We start from the raw sequence: 16,730 nt of genomic DNA, 5'->3' as shown, positions 1-16,730 counted from the left end.
GCAGAAAAGGTAAAACCTGCACTGGTAGAAAGAATGTCCTTATTTGACTGTTTCCTATACTGATGAAATTATAAGTCTAGTCTAGGGGTGGGGAACCTGTGGCCCTCTGGGTCTCCAGGTGCAGCCCTTTGCCTGAATCCAAACTTCATAGAACAAATTCCCTTAATAAAAGGATTTGTTCTGTAAAACTTGGATTCAGTCAAAAGACTACACCCAAGGACTTAGAGGGCCATATGTGGCCTCGAGGCCGTGGGTTCCCCACCCCTGGGTCTCTCTCTCCTAAGATGTCATCATTCTTTGTAATGTTGCTCAGTATTCTCTGTGTCCAATGCCTTTTGAAGGTATTCTTGAAGGAAGTATTCGTGATTTATGTGTGTCTGGTACAGATCGAAAGACTGTGGATCCTTTCATTTCTAGATCTTGAACCATATTTTGCAACATTTTTAACAAGGCAATTCTGAAATTTTGTTTAGGGGCTTCAACTTCTTACAAGTTTGTTTATTTTGGAAAGGTGGGGGAAGGGTTACTGCTTCTAGGAAACAACATAGCATAGTTCAAAGAGCTCTGGATTTAGAGCCAAGGCAACTGACTTCAAGTCCCATTTCTGCCATTTATTAGCTCTATAACTTAATATCTTTTGGTCTTTAAGTTTCCTCAGCTGTAAAATGAAGATACTAATATTTGCACTTTCTAGCTCCAGGGTTACTGTGAGGAAAGGGCCTTGTAAATATTAAAGTGATATATAAATGTAAATTTACATTTTCTTCATTCTAAACTTGTTCAAAATCCCTAAGCAACAAATGAATTTTTCCATCTCTTCCTGTCAGTATTTCATTAACACTCTCTGTTTTGTAATCTTCCCCGACTTCTGTCTCTATTAGTCATGATCATGTGAGCACCCCTTTCACGCATGATTTCTTGGGCTTTTTCTTATTTTTATATTTATATTATATTTTTCTTTTTTCATCTTTTTCTTATTTAGTGCTATTTATTTTAACTTTCCAGGAGTGGAAGAGGGCGGGGGTGTACATGGTTAAGGGGAGAAAAGTTTACAAATCACAATCTCAGGAGAATCACAACTGTTAGATGACCCAATAGAAAATTAATATTATGATTCATTGTCTTTATGAATCATTGTCACTGGACAGCATAGAAATCAGTGGATTAGGATGACTTTCAGATAACCTTAACAGTTAACAGAATCACTAATTTAAATACAAGACAGCAATGGAAGGTGTTTATGTGAAATGAAGAGATGACTATGTGTGTGTGTGTATATGTACATATATGTGTATACACACACATATCTATGTATAAACCAGGGTCAGAGATTACCTTTACCACATCAGTCATACATAATCATTACCATATTAATAGCTAACATTTACATAGCACTTTAACATTTACAGAATTCTTTACAAAAAGAGCATCTTATTCTATCCTCACAACAATCTTGAAAGTAAGTGCTCTTATTATTCTCACTTCAGCAATAAGGAAACTGAGGCAGACAGAGATTAAGTGACTTGCCCAGGGTCGCAGAACTAGTAAGTGTCTGAGGCAGGCAGGATTCCAATTCAGTCTTCCTCATTCCAAGTCAAGCATGTTCTTTCCACTGTGCCACAACTCATCTATGATAGCTGGGAAATACGCTTTGTTTTTTGTAGATGAGCAAAGCCCCTAATGTTCTAGAAATCCTACTGTCTTTGAGGGAACTATCATATTCTGTTCTGTCTTCAGTGACTCCATAGACTTGTGCAGAGGTGTCAAATGCATTGCCCACATACAGCCCACAACACCCCAAACACAGCCCCAACCAGATTAAAATATAATTTGAAAATGTTTAACAAAATAAATAAAAATACAATAAAACATGGATAATATTACATCTTAAAACTAAATCAATATACAGCCCACAGGGATCTTTATGTATGATCTAACGGTTTGCACCATTGGTCTTATAGATGTGGCTTTTCTCTATACTGGTGAAGACCAAAGCCTAATCACAGTCTTCTCATCCTTTCTTATTCTTACTCATGTTTTGCCCTAAGCCCTCCGTAGCAGAACCATCTAATATACTAGTTCTCTCTCAACACTTCATGGGTACCAGGTTGTCCATATGTTATCCCTCCCTCACCCTTGCTGTATTTATGGTCTTCCTCCAGTCAGATATGACCCTGATGATGCTTTTTATGCCACTTCTCACATGGAAGTTATTATTGCAGCACTCTGTTGCAATCTAATAGCCCCCAGATAGCTTTCCATTGACCCCTTTTTGGGTCACCTGCACTCATGATGCTTCTGAGATTCTGATATTCCACAATTCACAGACACAAGGCATCATTGGGAGAATACTGGTATTGAAAAGGTAGCTTTTTGTAGCAGTGAGTGGTCATGATTATTGAAAACATTGTACTATTTACTAAATTCAGCCCTTCCATAATCTTACTGAGTGGGTTACCAATTGGTCTAGTGGGCAACTAAAAATAGCTAAGGAAGACCATCATTTCTGTTCAAGAGGTACAGATTGGTTGGACAGATATACTGTCTCTAATAAGCACTTCTGTGCTGTTGCAAAGGATGCATTTTAAAAAATCTCAGGCATGTAAGTGAATTATATTCAGATTATTTTAATAGCAACAATTTATGATACAGGTGTAATAATAGCTCTTAAGTAAATAGAATTAAAATCCCATGATGTAATTCATTATCAAAGTACTTTAAATAACATAAGCATTTTCAATAGTGTATACTGCTGAGGGTACTTAATATTATAAGAACAAGGCCACCAGTGTGTAATAAAACTAGATTTCTAGAGAAATAATGTGTGAAGAAAATGTTTTAACACTTCATTAGAAAGCAAGGAGAGTTCAAGCAGATAGAATCCACGAGTTAAACAGCCTCATACTTAATAACTTTTGTAAATTTTGTAATATAGTCAGAAATATGATAGCCATTTTTTGTCATTCAGTCAACAAGCATTAATTAAATGCTTACACTGTGCCAGGCACAGTGCTGAGTGATGAGATTGCAAAGAAAGTCCAAAATAACCCCTACCCTCAAGGAGCATCCATTCTAATTTGAGTCCTTTCCTAAAAGACATCTTCTAGATTCTTCTGAATCTCTCCTTTCTCCTCTCTGCCCTTTACCATACCACTCTATGTTCTAATGAACCCTGTATCTATTTGTTATAGGTAGAGTTCCCAGTTAGTCAGCATTCTGTATTCCTAAACACTATAGTGATTGAGAAGAAAGGATAATAATGAGAAAAGAATTTCTTAACACAGTAGTGTGCCAGAACCATTTTATGTAGGGTCAGGGAGCTGATTATTAAATTTTCATTGTCAGCATTTACACTTTGGAAATCAGCAAACTTACAAGTCAGGTTTTGATTTAGTTTTCTTGATTGTCTAGACTTAAGAAAATGATGGAGAAAATTATAATAACGTAGATTAAACTTATATGTGTGTTAAGTATATATTTGGGAGGAAGTTTTAAACATTTACCAAGTGTACAGTTTGGGGGTCATGGCTCCCCAAAGGGGTCTGTGGATATGCTTTGGGGCATCTTTGAAACTGGATGGTAAAAAAAATTACATCTTCATGTTTACTAGCCTCTAACAGAATTTAGTATTTACTTCCATTATGAATGTAGGCAACAAACATCTTCTGAATAGTCCACAGGCTTCTTTAGATAGAGTCTGTGACATTAAAAAAATTAAATTAAAAAAAAAAGGTTAATACCTCTGCACTAGAAGAAGGATAATTCTTTGCTGGCTGCTCCATTTTTGCCTGACGCCTTCACTTCCCAAATAATTAGTCTCTTTTCTACTTCCTCCTTATTAATCTGTCATTCTTTTGAGCACCTTTAGTTTTCTGAATGTCTTTGTAAAGTCAAGGTAGCAAGTGTTTACCGGCAGGTGTTTCCTGCACTAGGCCTATGATTTCATTGGTCTAGGGTAGTTGCCCTGAGGAAACTCTCTCTAGCAGGGCAAGGCAGCATCTTCTCTATAATTCACTACCTAGGGCACTGCGGGTAAACGAATTGCCCAGGGTCATAACGTTAGTATATGTCAGAGTCTGAATTTGAATTGAATCCAGTCTTTTTGACTCCAAAGCTAGCTCTTTTTCCACAGTGTTGTTGCCTCTTGTAGTAAGTGGTTCAGACTCCCCAAAATCACTACATTTAGTAAAGGAAAACCCAGGCAAGGAGGGCTTAAGGGAAGAGAGAACAATTTGTACTTATTAAAAAAAACACCTTATAATTTGGAAAACAGTTTGGTGTAGTCCAGAGGCCTGGGTTCTACCTCTGCCTTTCACTCACTTGCTGTGTGACTCTAAGCAAATCATGAGGCTGCTCTGGGCTTCATTTTCCGCATCAGTACAATAGTTGGAGTGGATGATCTCCAAGATGGAGTCCCATGCTGAAGGTTCTGTGGTTAACTTTCATATCCCACACAGTCCTTAGGACATTCAGAATAAGTGAATTTAGTTAAACCAATTCAATCTTATGATGACACCATATAGTAGGTTAGATACAACTGTCTTCATTGCATGACCAGAGGAATTAAAACCTAAGAAGGTTAAGATCACTTCCTCAAATTCCTGCTGCTAATCTGGGCTGTGTAATGTTCATATGCCCACAGAGATCCTTGAATATTATTGTAGAGTATGCATAAATTTCTGTAGACCATGATGAAATCCTACATGCTGTCCACAAGTGTTGGTCAGGGACAGTTTAGATACCCTGTACCCTTGGAAGCTAGGTCATTGTCTCATTCATCCTGGAACCAAACTGAAGAAGTACAGAGAATAATTCCAATCTAGTTCAAGTGTCCCTCTAAGAAGCTGGGACAGTTCTGGTTGGACGCCAGCCACTTTTTTAATGCTACTCTTGGAGTTAGGAAGCTGTTTAGTCATTTCAGTCACGTCCAGCTCTTTGTAACCCCATTTGGGGTTTTCTTGACAAAGATATTAGAGTGGTCTGCCATTTCCTTCTTCAGCTCATTTTACAGATGAGGAACTAAAGCAATCAGGGTTAAGTGACTTGCCCTGGGTCACGCAGCTAGTAAGCATCTGAGGCTGGATTTGAACTCATAAAGATTAGTTTTCTTGATTCCAAGCCTAGTGCTCTATCCACTGCACCACCTAGCTGTCAGGAAGACCTGAGTTCAAATACTGCTTCACATCTTTACTAGCTATGTGACCATGGGCGAGTCACTTAACCTTTGTCTGCCTCAGTTTTCCTTTCTGTAAAATAGGGATCATAATAGCATTTAACTTCCTGGGTTGTTGTGAGGATCATATCAGATAATATACAGTAAGTGTTATATAATTGCTAGCTAATATTTTTACTATTTAAATGTGTCACACTTCCTCTTCTCATGTTGCACATATTAATGTGGGTCCTTCTATTTTTTTTTAATTTCTAGGTCATTATATTTATGTGGACTCTACCTTTGCCAAGCAGGGGGAGAAAGCAGTCCTGCTGAGTCCTGACCTACAAGCAGAGGAGTGGAGCTGCCTTCGGCTAGTTTATCAGATTACCACATCTTCACCATTTCCATCCATCCCCAGCCTGCTAAATCTCTACATTAGGTTTGAAGGAGAAAACTTTGATCGGTTGCTGTGGTCAACCAAGGAGTCTTCTGATAGTTGGCTCATAGCCAGTCTAGATTTGCGAAATAGTACCAAGAAATTCAAGGTAGGCAGAATATGGGAATAGAGTGCAAATTTCTTTATGAATGTTTCATGTACTCCTGGGACCTTGGTTAAAACTTCTGGCATAATGGGTGTTTTGCCATGTTGGGAATTTATACTTGTTTAGGGGTGAGGGAAGGGGGCTGAAACATCATAAAGAAAGATTAATAATAAAAAATGATATTGTGTTCACCTATCCCTAGATTAGATTTTGTTGGACCACTTCTCTACCTATTTAATAGGATTCTCAAATATTAGCAAGCTTGTAAATTGTCTTAAATTGAACTTTGCAAGCAGGAATGCCTTTCTAAATGGGCTTTAGGAAGCATTCCCATTTTCTTATAATTTGACTTAATTTGGCTAATACGTATGTATATGTCTTTTATGTAATTGCTTGCTACAGATTTGAGATGAAGCATAAAATTGGGTTTTTTTTAAAAGGTAAATGCAAGTATTTTGAGAAGAATCACACCTGGAATATGTGTTCAAATTCTAGAGTATATGTCCCTTTCAGATACTTACAATTTCTCCCAAGAAAAGGTTAAAGAAGGGAGTGAGGCAATGGATGCCCCTCCTAGCTATTCCTGTTCCTCCTCCACAGTCTTTTGAACCCCAGAAGTGGGCTCACTTAACCCTTTCCTTAGCCTTTTTCCATGCTTTGGGACCAATTGGGCCTAAAGATTGACTCCAATCAACCTTGCTATTGGTAAGTAAATGGCCTCCTTTGTCCCTTGTTATTAAACCCTCCTTTAGAACTCTGGTTCTCTAACCGAACTGTCTTGCTTTCTGGTTCCTGAATCCCAAACTTGCTACTATGTCTTATATCTCAGCCCCTTTGGAAGCAGGATCTGAAGTCTTCTTCTTGGACCTCAGTCCCTAACGTTCATTGCCCAACCTCCTGATGCTATCATGCCTGACCTTTTGCCTCTTGTCTGCTACTAGACTATCTAGATATTTATCACCTACTATTATTAATTACCAATGGGCCTACCTCATGCCACTCACCTGGCTTTCTAAAATTCTACTCACTGCTGAGGTATTATGGAGCCAGCTCCACAGATTTTTAGGTTTTCAGTGAGACCATTTATACCTTGGAAATGACAAACAGAGCTTGATTTGTTTTGGTGATTGTCTAGATTTAAAAAAGAGATGGAGAAAATGTTAACAATGCAAATTAAACATAAAAGTGTGTCTGGCATACATTTTTCCCCCAGAGAGCTACTTGTTAAACATTTACCAATATACCCCTGCCTGTTACCATCAACCCTTGAAATTTACATTTGCCTCAAGTTTCTCTTGTTGTTTACTCTTAGATGCTGCCCAAATGGTTCTTTCTAGTTATCCCTAATCTAGCCTGACCTATCCCTGGCACTAACAAACAGATTGGTATAGCTCCTGGGAAAAACACACACTTGCTGGAAATAAAGTTAGTGTGAGAAGTTTGGGTTAAGTACACAGTGAGTCTTCATGGATGCATATTTTATTTGTCTCCTTCCCCCTTTTCCTCTACCTACCTTTGTGGTTCTAAAGACCTAGTAGAAAACACTGAGAAACTGAAATCAATTGCCTATTTACACGTCAAGAAAAATAAGAGAAATGCAAAGTAAAACAACCCTGAGCTTTTGTCTAATGCTCATCAGATAATCAAAGATGAGAAAAGACAAAAATTATATATGTGGGAAGGGCCATAGGAAGACAAGCACACTAATATACTTGGTGGAGCGGGAAAACAATATGGTATTATACAAGGAAAGCCATTAAACTATATATACTCCATTGACACAGAGATACCACAAGAAATCAAAGACAGAACAACAAGTCTCATAAATACAAAAATATTGGTAGCAGAACTTTTTGTTATTACAGGTAACTGGAACAAAATGAGTAGCTATCCACTGGGGACTGACCAAACCAACTGTGACATGTGAAAGTAATAGAACATTATTATGCTGTAAAAGAAACTACAAAAATGAAGAACTCAGGAAGACTTGGAAAGATGTATATGAACTAATGTGCAATGAAGTGAGCAGACTCAGAACAATCTATACAATGATCACAGTAATGGGTTATGCTCAATCCCTTTGGGGCAGCTAGATAGCACAGTGGATAAAGTGCCAGGCCTGAAGTCAGGAAGACTCATTTTCCTGAGTTCAAATCTGGCCTCAAACACTCACTAGCTGTGTTACCCTGGGCAAGTCACTTTACTCTGTTTTCCTCAGTTTCCTCATCTGTAAAATGAGCTGGAGAAGGAAATGGCAAACCACTACAGTGTCTTTGCCGAGAAAACGCCAAAATGAGTCACAAAGAGTCAGGCACAACTGAAAATGACTAAAACACACACACACACACACACACACACACACACTAATGTAAAAGAAAACAGTATTAAAAAAATCAAAACTTTAATTAATGCATTAGTCAAACATGACTTCAGTGAGATCTTGGTAAAATGTGTCTCCATTCTCACAGTGATGTCAGTGGTAGACTACAGATGTGTGAAGAATGAAATATCATTAGACATGACCAATGTATTGATTTGTTTTGCTTAGTGGAGACTAATTATTGTAAGAGACTATTCTATTGCCAGGGGTTGATGGGTAGAAAGTCATTGGGAAATTATGCCTGTGTTTAAAAACAGTATTAATAGGGGAGTGGGGGGTGGAAATGGAGATAGGAGTGAGAGGACTGTTAATAACACAGTATCTCTGGACAAACTGAATTGGCCAATTTTTCATCTGAAGAAGCAAGGAACCAGTGAATAATCACCTTTGTTTGACTCTCAGCATCCCATTTCTTATCTCTGAAATGACATAAGGAAACACTACAGTATATGGGATACTGTAGTAAGGAGAAGCTTCTCTTTTGACACTGTAAAGGGTTCCTGGGGCCCTGGTAGCTCCTGGAAGCCAGTCTGAGCCTGAATATGAAGGTCTTCTGCACTGCCACAGATTTGTGATTTCATGGCTTGAACAATCCCCTCTATTTCATTGATGTTCATCAGTGGCTATGGCCCTCCAAAACTTCTTTTTCGGTGGCCACCTTTTTGGTGATAAGCTTCTCCACACCTAGTTCAGCTGACCTTCAGACAATGCATCTTCCTCACCAGGCCTGGGCTTGAAGTGTGTCCAGTGTTCTGGGGCCTTGCTGGAGATGTGCTGCCATAGCCTTGAAGGCCCCAGGGTCACCTTCACACCATGAGGATGTTCTCAGAGATGACTGGGATAATGGCTACTTGTTTAAACTTGGGCTAAAGCTATGCGGAATGTGAATCCTGTGACTTTTCACCTATTCCCTCTGTGGAGTTGCTAGGACAACTAGCCATCAATAGTGTCTACTGTGATTGATATGAAAACAAAGATCTGAAGTGGTAAAAACTCATGCAACTGGAGTGTTTTAAGGTACATATTGTGCCCAGGTCAACCCAAAGGAGAATGATGCACACAAACACAAGGTTACCATGCTAATAGCACACTCATAAGCAGACACCTGCTCCTAGACTGGCATTGTGGTATAAGAAAGAACACTGGATTTGCGGTCAGAGAATCTACCTCAGTCACTTAGAAAGTATGTGTCCCTAGGACAATCACTTAATGCAACTGAGCCTCAGTTTCCTCATCTTCAAAGTGGGTACAATAACGGCACCTACCTCACAGGGCTTTTGTGAGAATCAAATGAGATGATGTATGTAAAATGTTTTGGAAATGTTGAAGTGTTGCAGAAATATAAGCTATTATTGTTATTATATTTCAGCCCTGCAATTTACAACCTGTATGACTTTGGGCAAGATACTCAAGTCTACAAGCTTTATAAAATATAAAATGAAGGGTTTGGATTATTTTTTTAAAAACAGTGTTAATAAAAGATTTATTTAATTAAAAAAATAACTGCTGGAGCAGTTTCATGACAGCCTTCAATAGTGAGGTGAGGTCTTCTTTCATTGCCCAATCAGGTTAAACCAGGGGTGGGGAACCTGTGGCTTTGGGGCCACATGTGGCCCTCTAGATCCTCACGTGTGGCCCTTTGACTGAATCCAAACTTTACAGATCCAGTTTAAATTGTGGCCTAGGCTAGAGTGGACAGTTGCCACAAGTAGCTAGCAATTGGGTGGTACCAGGGGTATATCTAGAGTCAGAGGACTTGGATTCAAATCCTACCTCTAACATTTTCTACCTGTGTGACCTTGGATAAGTCACCTACCATCCCTGGGCCTCTCTTTCCTCATCTGTAAAATGGAGTTGTATTAGATGTCTTCTGAGGTCCCTTCCAGCACTAAATCCACGATCCTATGAATAACCAGTTTATTTTGGGCATCTAGGTGGTATAGTGGATAGAGCAATGAGTCTGGATTCAGGAAGACCCTCAGATCAAATACTACCTCAGGCACATATTAGGTGTGTGACCCTGGGCAAGTTACTTCACCTCTATTTGCCTCAGTTGTGTCATCTGTAAAATAGGGATAACAATAGCACCTACCTTGCAGGGTTATTGTGGGGATCAAATGAGATAATATTTGTAAAGCCCTTAGCACAGTGCTTGACACATAGTTGGTGTTATGTAAGTGTTAGCTATTATTATTATTATTATTATTCATTAGATATTGTTGTTGTTGTTTTGTACATTTAACAAATGACCTTGCTCAGTGCATACTACCCGTCTGTCTTTTTTTTAATATGAGAGTGAAGGTGACATTAGCAACAGCTTGTTTTCATACTCAAACTATCTTCCTTACCATATACTCTTCCATGTGCATTTTTTAGAGTGAGGGTAATGATATATCAAACAGCAACTAAACAGAAATTAATCGGGCTGTTTTGTCTTAAGTTAATGAAGAACCTTATGGCTAAATTACTGAGGAGTTGAAACGGTGATCATAGAAACATGAATTTAGATACACAATTCCCTTCCTTTTCCATGTGCTATACAGATATTAATAGAAGGTATACTGGGGCAAGGAACTACAGCCAGCATTGCAGTCTTTGAAATTAAGATGATGACTGGATACTGTATTGGTAAGTGGTTTTGCATTTCCCCTGTTTCAATGTTTGCTAAAAATCTACTATTGCCAGGAGAAATGAACTAAGCAGGTGCTGTTTGCTCTTGAGATGAACTAGTCTGGGGAGGCAGCCTGGAACAAGGGGAAAACACTAGACTAGAAGTGAAGAGATCTGGGTTCTAGTTTTGTCTCTGACACTAACCAGCTCTGTGATCTTGAACAAGGTGCTTCAACCACTCAGGGTCTCAGTTTTCTCGTCTGTAAAACTGTGGAGAAGATCAGGCCTCTAATTCCCTTTCCATTTTCCAATTTTATGAATTTGGCCTCTAGAAAATCTCTGCAAAATGCCTTGAAGTTTTAGTTTGGCTAACTTAAGCTCAACATATTATTTTTTCTGCATATGTTCACCATAAAGAAGACTTGTCCCTATTGTCCTCAGAGTTCTAGATTACAGAAAGAAAGAAAAATTGATGTGGCACCTATAATATAAGAGTCATGGCCTAGCCTCAACAGGTTAAATAAGAATTTCTAAGCTTCCTGCACGCTCAGTCTTTTGTTTCAACTGCTGAGGAAAACAGACATCAGCCAGCCTTCTCTGTATCTCCTAAGTTCTGCACTGCCCCCTTCTTCTTCATCACAAATATCAACAACGTCAGGATAGTAGGAGACTCAGCCAGATTTCTGAAGTCCCATTTTTCATTGTTGAATTCCTGGTGCTGGTTGGAATTTAAAAGGGAAAAAATAGTTAGAAGTATGACTTTCCTTTTTATTCACAGTTAAGGAGTTTTCTACTTCCCTGTGCTTGATTTGCGGCATATTCCCACAGTTGGTTATAATTCCCTTGATAGCCCAAAGGCGTTTTCCCCTCTTCTTTTCCTCTCTCTCAAAGGCAGTGGGAGGGGATAAGAATTTTTTAAAAGTGTATGCCCTGGTTCTCATGACATTTCTGTCTCAACTTTTAAAGGAATCATGAGACTGTAGATTTAGAACTGGAGGGGAATGTAGGGATCAGTTAGTCCAAACCCCTCTATTTGAGGAAGCTGAGGTCCAGAGGCAGCTAAGTGGCACAGTGGATAGAGTGCTGGCCCTGGAGTCAGGAGGACCTGAGTTCAAATCCTTCTAGCTATGTGACCCATGTTTGTCCAGTTTCCTCATCTGTAAAATGAACTGTAGAAGGAAATGGCAAATAACTCTAGCATTCTTGCCAAGAAAACCCCAAATGGCATCATGAAGAGTCAGACACAACTGAAAAACTGACCGAACGACAGAGGCCTGAGAGGTTAAATGCCCAAGGCCACTCAGGTAGTAAGTGACATTTGAACTTTGATCCTCTGACTCCAGATCTGGTGTTCTTCATTGGGACTTCCTCAAGTAACCCCCTCCTTGTTTTCATACTCTGAACTAGTGAAATACAGCTAATGTCTTCCCTCTGAGATTACATGAAATGCTTTCTATTAGAAACATGAAGTGATTTCATGAATATCTCAGGGACCTATGATTTTTGTTTGTATGGGAGCTCCCTATACTTAACCATCTATATCTTACAGTCATAAACCAAAGGGTCATGTATTTAGAGCTAGAAAAGAGTTTAGGGGCCATAGGATCAAGCTCCCTCATTATCATTATCATTACTATTATTTTATAAATGATAAAACTGAGGCAAGAGAGGTTAAATGCTTTGCCTGCAGTCACACAGATAGTAAGTGCTTGAGGTGGGATTTGAACCCAGCCCTTTCTGACTCCAAGTCCAGCACTCTGTCCCCTATGCAACATTTCTGTCTAGGAAGCTAAGGAGAGTGTGGGGTTGGGGTTGAGAGTCCAGAGCCCGTAATGTGATTTCATTGATGTTGGGAATGGCCTCCATCCATGCATGTTAGCAGCTATTTTTCAACTCGTAGCCCTAGGCAGTGATTTGGACACAGCTGAGAGGTTTGGTATCTTACCCAGCCAGGGTCACAAACCAGCCTGATTCAGAAGTTGGCCTTGAATTCAGACCTCCCTGTTTCAGAGACAAGTTCTGTATTTACCATGTTATATTGCTGCTTTTAGAGACTGGTTCATCCATTTTAGTTCTTTCTTACTAACTTAGGTAGTTTTAGGAAATCTAGCATGGACAGCTCTGATATGATGATTTCAGTGGGATAAAGAACTGAGCAGTCCAACCATTCAAATGTGTGGGGCTAAGCCTTCCTTTAGGATCTGAGTATGGATGCACTGGGATGTGATTGCAGCTTTGTTGATATGTTTCTTTCCACTCCTCAAACCTCCCCCCCACCCCATTATAGAGTGTGACTTTGAAGAAAATCATCTCTGTGGCTTTTTGAATCGTTGGAATCCTAATGTGAACTGGTTCGTTGGGGGAGGAAATATACGGAATTCACATTCAATTCTTCCTCATGATCACACACTCCAAAGCGAACTGGGTAAGTCATTGCTTAACTTTTTTTTTTTTTTGAAAAGTTAGGTGCCTTCACCCTCACTTGTCTACTTAGGTATTTATGCTATACTTTAGCTGTGTATATGCCACATCTTCCTCATAAAATGAAAGCTTCTTGAGGGTGGGGATTTTTGTCTTTGTAATTCTAGAACTTAGCACAATACCATCAACATAGTTGATGCTTAATAAATATTTGTTGAATTGTTGAAATTGGATTGGATTTTGTGTGTGAAGCAATCATGCAGAGTGAAGTAAACTTTTATCTCAGATTCAACATTTGGCTTATTAATGCTACAAAGATTTTTTGAACCACTAAATATAAATAGGAGTAGGAAAATTGCCCTGAAGAATAGTTATGGACAAACTTATTTTGTGGGACTGTGAGGACAGCATCAGTAAGCACTCTAATGCAAGAGGAATTAGCCCAAGTCTCAGTGTTATATTTTCATTGTGCTTTTCATCTGTATTCTGTGTGTATATGTGTGTGTCTCCATCTTTATCTGTGTCTCTCTCATTCTCCTGTCAAGCAGAAATCCTTGAATCCCAAAAATCAATCAGTCAGCAAGCATTTAAGTCCCTACTATGTGTCTAGGCACTGTTAGGCACTGGAGATCTAAGCACAAAGAACAAAATAATCCCAACTCACAAAGAGTTTGAATTCTAAAGGGGGTAGGGAGAAGATAAGTACATATAGATATATAGAGGGACCATAAGTATAAATAGGATAAATACAAAGTGGCTAAATATAAGGTAGTTTTGGAAGGAAGACACCAGCAGTTAGGGAGAAAAGGCTTCAAATGATACTGAACAATATTAGAACGAGAGTTTTACCTCTTTCTATCATATCAGTAGGGAGGTGAGGGACCATGGATGTGAAATTTGCTATAAAATGTCAAGCATGGTCACTGTTTCTGTTGGTTTTGATGAAATGCTTTTCTTTGTTACAAGGGCAAAGTTAGTGTGGGATTAGAGTGAGATTCAGGAGAAACAGATGTGGAGTAAAAACAAGGTAACAATAAAACTTAAATGTGAAAAGAAAGGGACTATGCTGTAGGAGCAGGAAGAGGGGTTAGAAGAATAAATCAGCATTTGGAGGGCCAGGTGGCAATGAATACTGATTGTCCATAGGAAAAAAATGGGAAAGGTTAGGTGGAAAGGTTTCAGTAAGAAGCCTTTCTTCCCCAGGAGGTCTCTAGCCACAGAGGGGAGGCTGTTTCTGATCTCATCCTGGCCCTTGCATAACTAGATGAAAGATCTGTGGCAAAGAATTAGACCTTCTAACTACTTAATATATACAACCATTTAATTTTTTTCCAAACTTAACAAACACCAAATAAAGTTAGAATTTCTACATACATTGTAGAATAAGTGGGGATTGTACATGCAACTGCAAATCCCTATTATGTAGGGCTTGCTTTTCTTTTTAAGTATGACCTATGGCTAGGTGGTGTTGATAGAGCAGGCCAGGAGTAAAGAAGGCTCATTTTCCTGAGTTCAAACCTGGCCTCAGATACTCACTAGCTGTCTCACCCTGGGCAAGTCACTTAACCCTGTGTGCCTCGGTATCCTCATCTATCAAATGAGCTGGAGAAGCAGATGGCAAACCATTCCATTATCTTTGCCAAGAAAACCCCAAATGGGGTGACGAGAGTCAGACATAACTGAAAAATGACTAAACAACAAAATGACTACATTCTCTCTCTCTCTGTCTCATGTGTGTGTGTATGAATATAAATTCAACCTGTAGCTTTCAAAGTGTAACTTTAATTGTCTGTGATTCCTTCTGGCCTTCCTTTTGTTCTTTTCTCATTTTCTCCATATGTCTCATTGGTGAGGTGAGAGAGGACAGTTTGATAACCAAGTGACTCCCACCTCTTCCATAGAAAAAGAAAGAAAAACAAAACCCTTGTAACAAATATACATAGTCAAACAAAACAGCTTCCTACATTGGCTTTATGCAAAAATATGTGTCTCTTCCTACATCTTGAGTCCATCATCTGTCAGGGAATAAGTAGCATTTTTCACTATCAGTACTCTGGTTGAAAGCACTACAAGTATTCACTTTCAGCTAAGGAGATCAAGAATGGCTTCATGGAAGGAGTAGTATCTAAAAGAATGAGAAGAATATTATTAAAAGGAGGACATTTAAGGAGGAGATTATGACATGAGCAAAGGTGTAGAAGAAGGAAAGTACAAGATGTGTTCAGGAAGTAACGGATAGTACAGTTTAGCATAGGAGGTGAGTAGGAAGCAAGGTTAGAAATATATCTTGAAGTCAAATCATCAAAAGTTTTAAGTGCCTTGTTAAGGCGTTTGGACTGAATGGGTAATAGGAAGCCATTAAAAATTTTTCAGCAGGGCAGTGAGACTATTACACCCATACTTTAGAGAGACTAATCAGGCACCAATGGAGAAGATTGGGCGGGGGCAGGCTGGACAAAAGGAAGACAGCTAGGGAAAATATTTCCTTAGATACATCTATTTGTATATAGATTAGGAACTGAAATTAGAAACTGTTGAAAAAATATTTCGCTTCCTTCTTATAAATGTAATAAATAATATAAATTATAAAGCTTAGTAGTGAAATGATACATGTCAGTGAAGGGGATTAGGTTTTTATACACACTCTCCATATCTTTGCACAAAATATATACACTCCATCCCATGTCCACATACATTCTGTCTCTGCCAGTGGCCACAGCTGGGAGCATGCTTATGCAGATGTTAGCTGAATGCTCCACGTGCAGTGGATGAATCCTTGATACTACATGCAGAGTGAAGGAGGCTTTTTGGAAGTTTGGAAATTGTATATATATATATATATGTGTGTGTGTGTGTGTGTGTGTATATGTATATATATATCTATATATATATATATTCATGAATTAGATTAACTCAAAGGAAAATATTCAAGACCTGGTAAAATATTCAAGATTATGGGTTAGGTAACTATAGTTAAGAACTACTTGAGATCAAAAGACAGTCTTTAGTCTTTGGGAGTTCAGCTAATTAATAAGGAAATTCTACTGCATTTTCTTATGAACTTGGGTTTTTATTTTGTTTTGTTTTACTTTCTTCTTTTGGTATAACAGACCAAATAATGATTTTTCTTATTTCTAGTATAAATAACTGACATTTAGATAGAGGCAGCTGTGTGGCATAGGAGCTAGAGTGTGAGACTTATAGTCAGGAAGCCCTGAATTTAAATCCTGACTCTGGCACTTACTAGCTGTGTGACCCTGGGTAAGTCTCTCTCAGACTCACTTTCTTTATCTGTAAAATTGTGTTAATAATAATAGCTATCTCACTGGATTGGTGTGAGGATCAAATGAGATATAAATATATAGATAGATAGAAAAATACCTTACTAACCTTAAAATATATGTGTGTGTGTATATATATCCTGACCCTTGCAGAAAAAAATATACCCACATGTGTGTATTTTAAAGTTTACAAAATGTTTTATAGATATAGAGAAAGAGATGATATATAGATATATTCATATATCTATAAAGTGACCTTTATAGATATGACTAGATTGATTGATTGATTGAAAAGCACTTTGCCAACTTTAAACAGATATAATATGTATATATACACCTAT

At 38.5% G+C, this 16,730-nt stretch overlaps 1 protein-coding gene across 1 annotated transcript in view; it reads left to right on the top strand.

The window, feature by feature from the left end:
• The window catches only part of MAMDC2 (MAM domain containing 2), a 221,995-nt gene that overhangs the window by 96,549 nt on the left and 108,716 nt on the right, over window positions 1-16,730 (top strand). Inside the window, exons 3-5 of the mRNA XM_027839070.1 lie at window positions 5,429-5,700; window positions 10,621-10,705; window positions 12,975-13,112. Of these exons, the coding sequence (XP_027694871.1) occupies window positions 5,429-5,700; window positions 10,621-10,705; window positions 12,975-13,112 (495 nt within the window). The remainder of the gene's footprint in view (window positions 1-5,428; window positions 5,701-10,620; window positions 10,706-12,974; window positions 13,113-16,730) is intronic.

Source organism: Vombatus ursinus, unplaced genomic scaffold (assembly GCF_900497805.2).
Source record: "Vombatus ursinus unplaced genomic scaffold, bare-nosed wombat genome assembly UNPS02014832.1, whole genome shotgun sequence".
Classification (NCBI taxonomy): Eukaryota; Metazoa; Chordata; class Mammalia; order Diprotodontia; family Vombatidae; genus Vombatus; species Vombatus ursinus.
The sequence above is the reverse complement of the archived record's forward strand: the minus strand, read 5'-3'. Positions and strand labels throughout refer to the sequence as shown.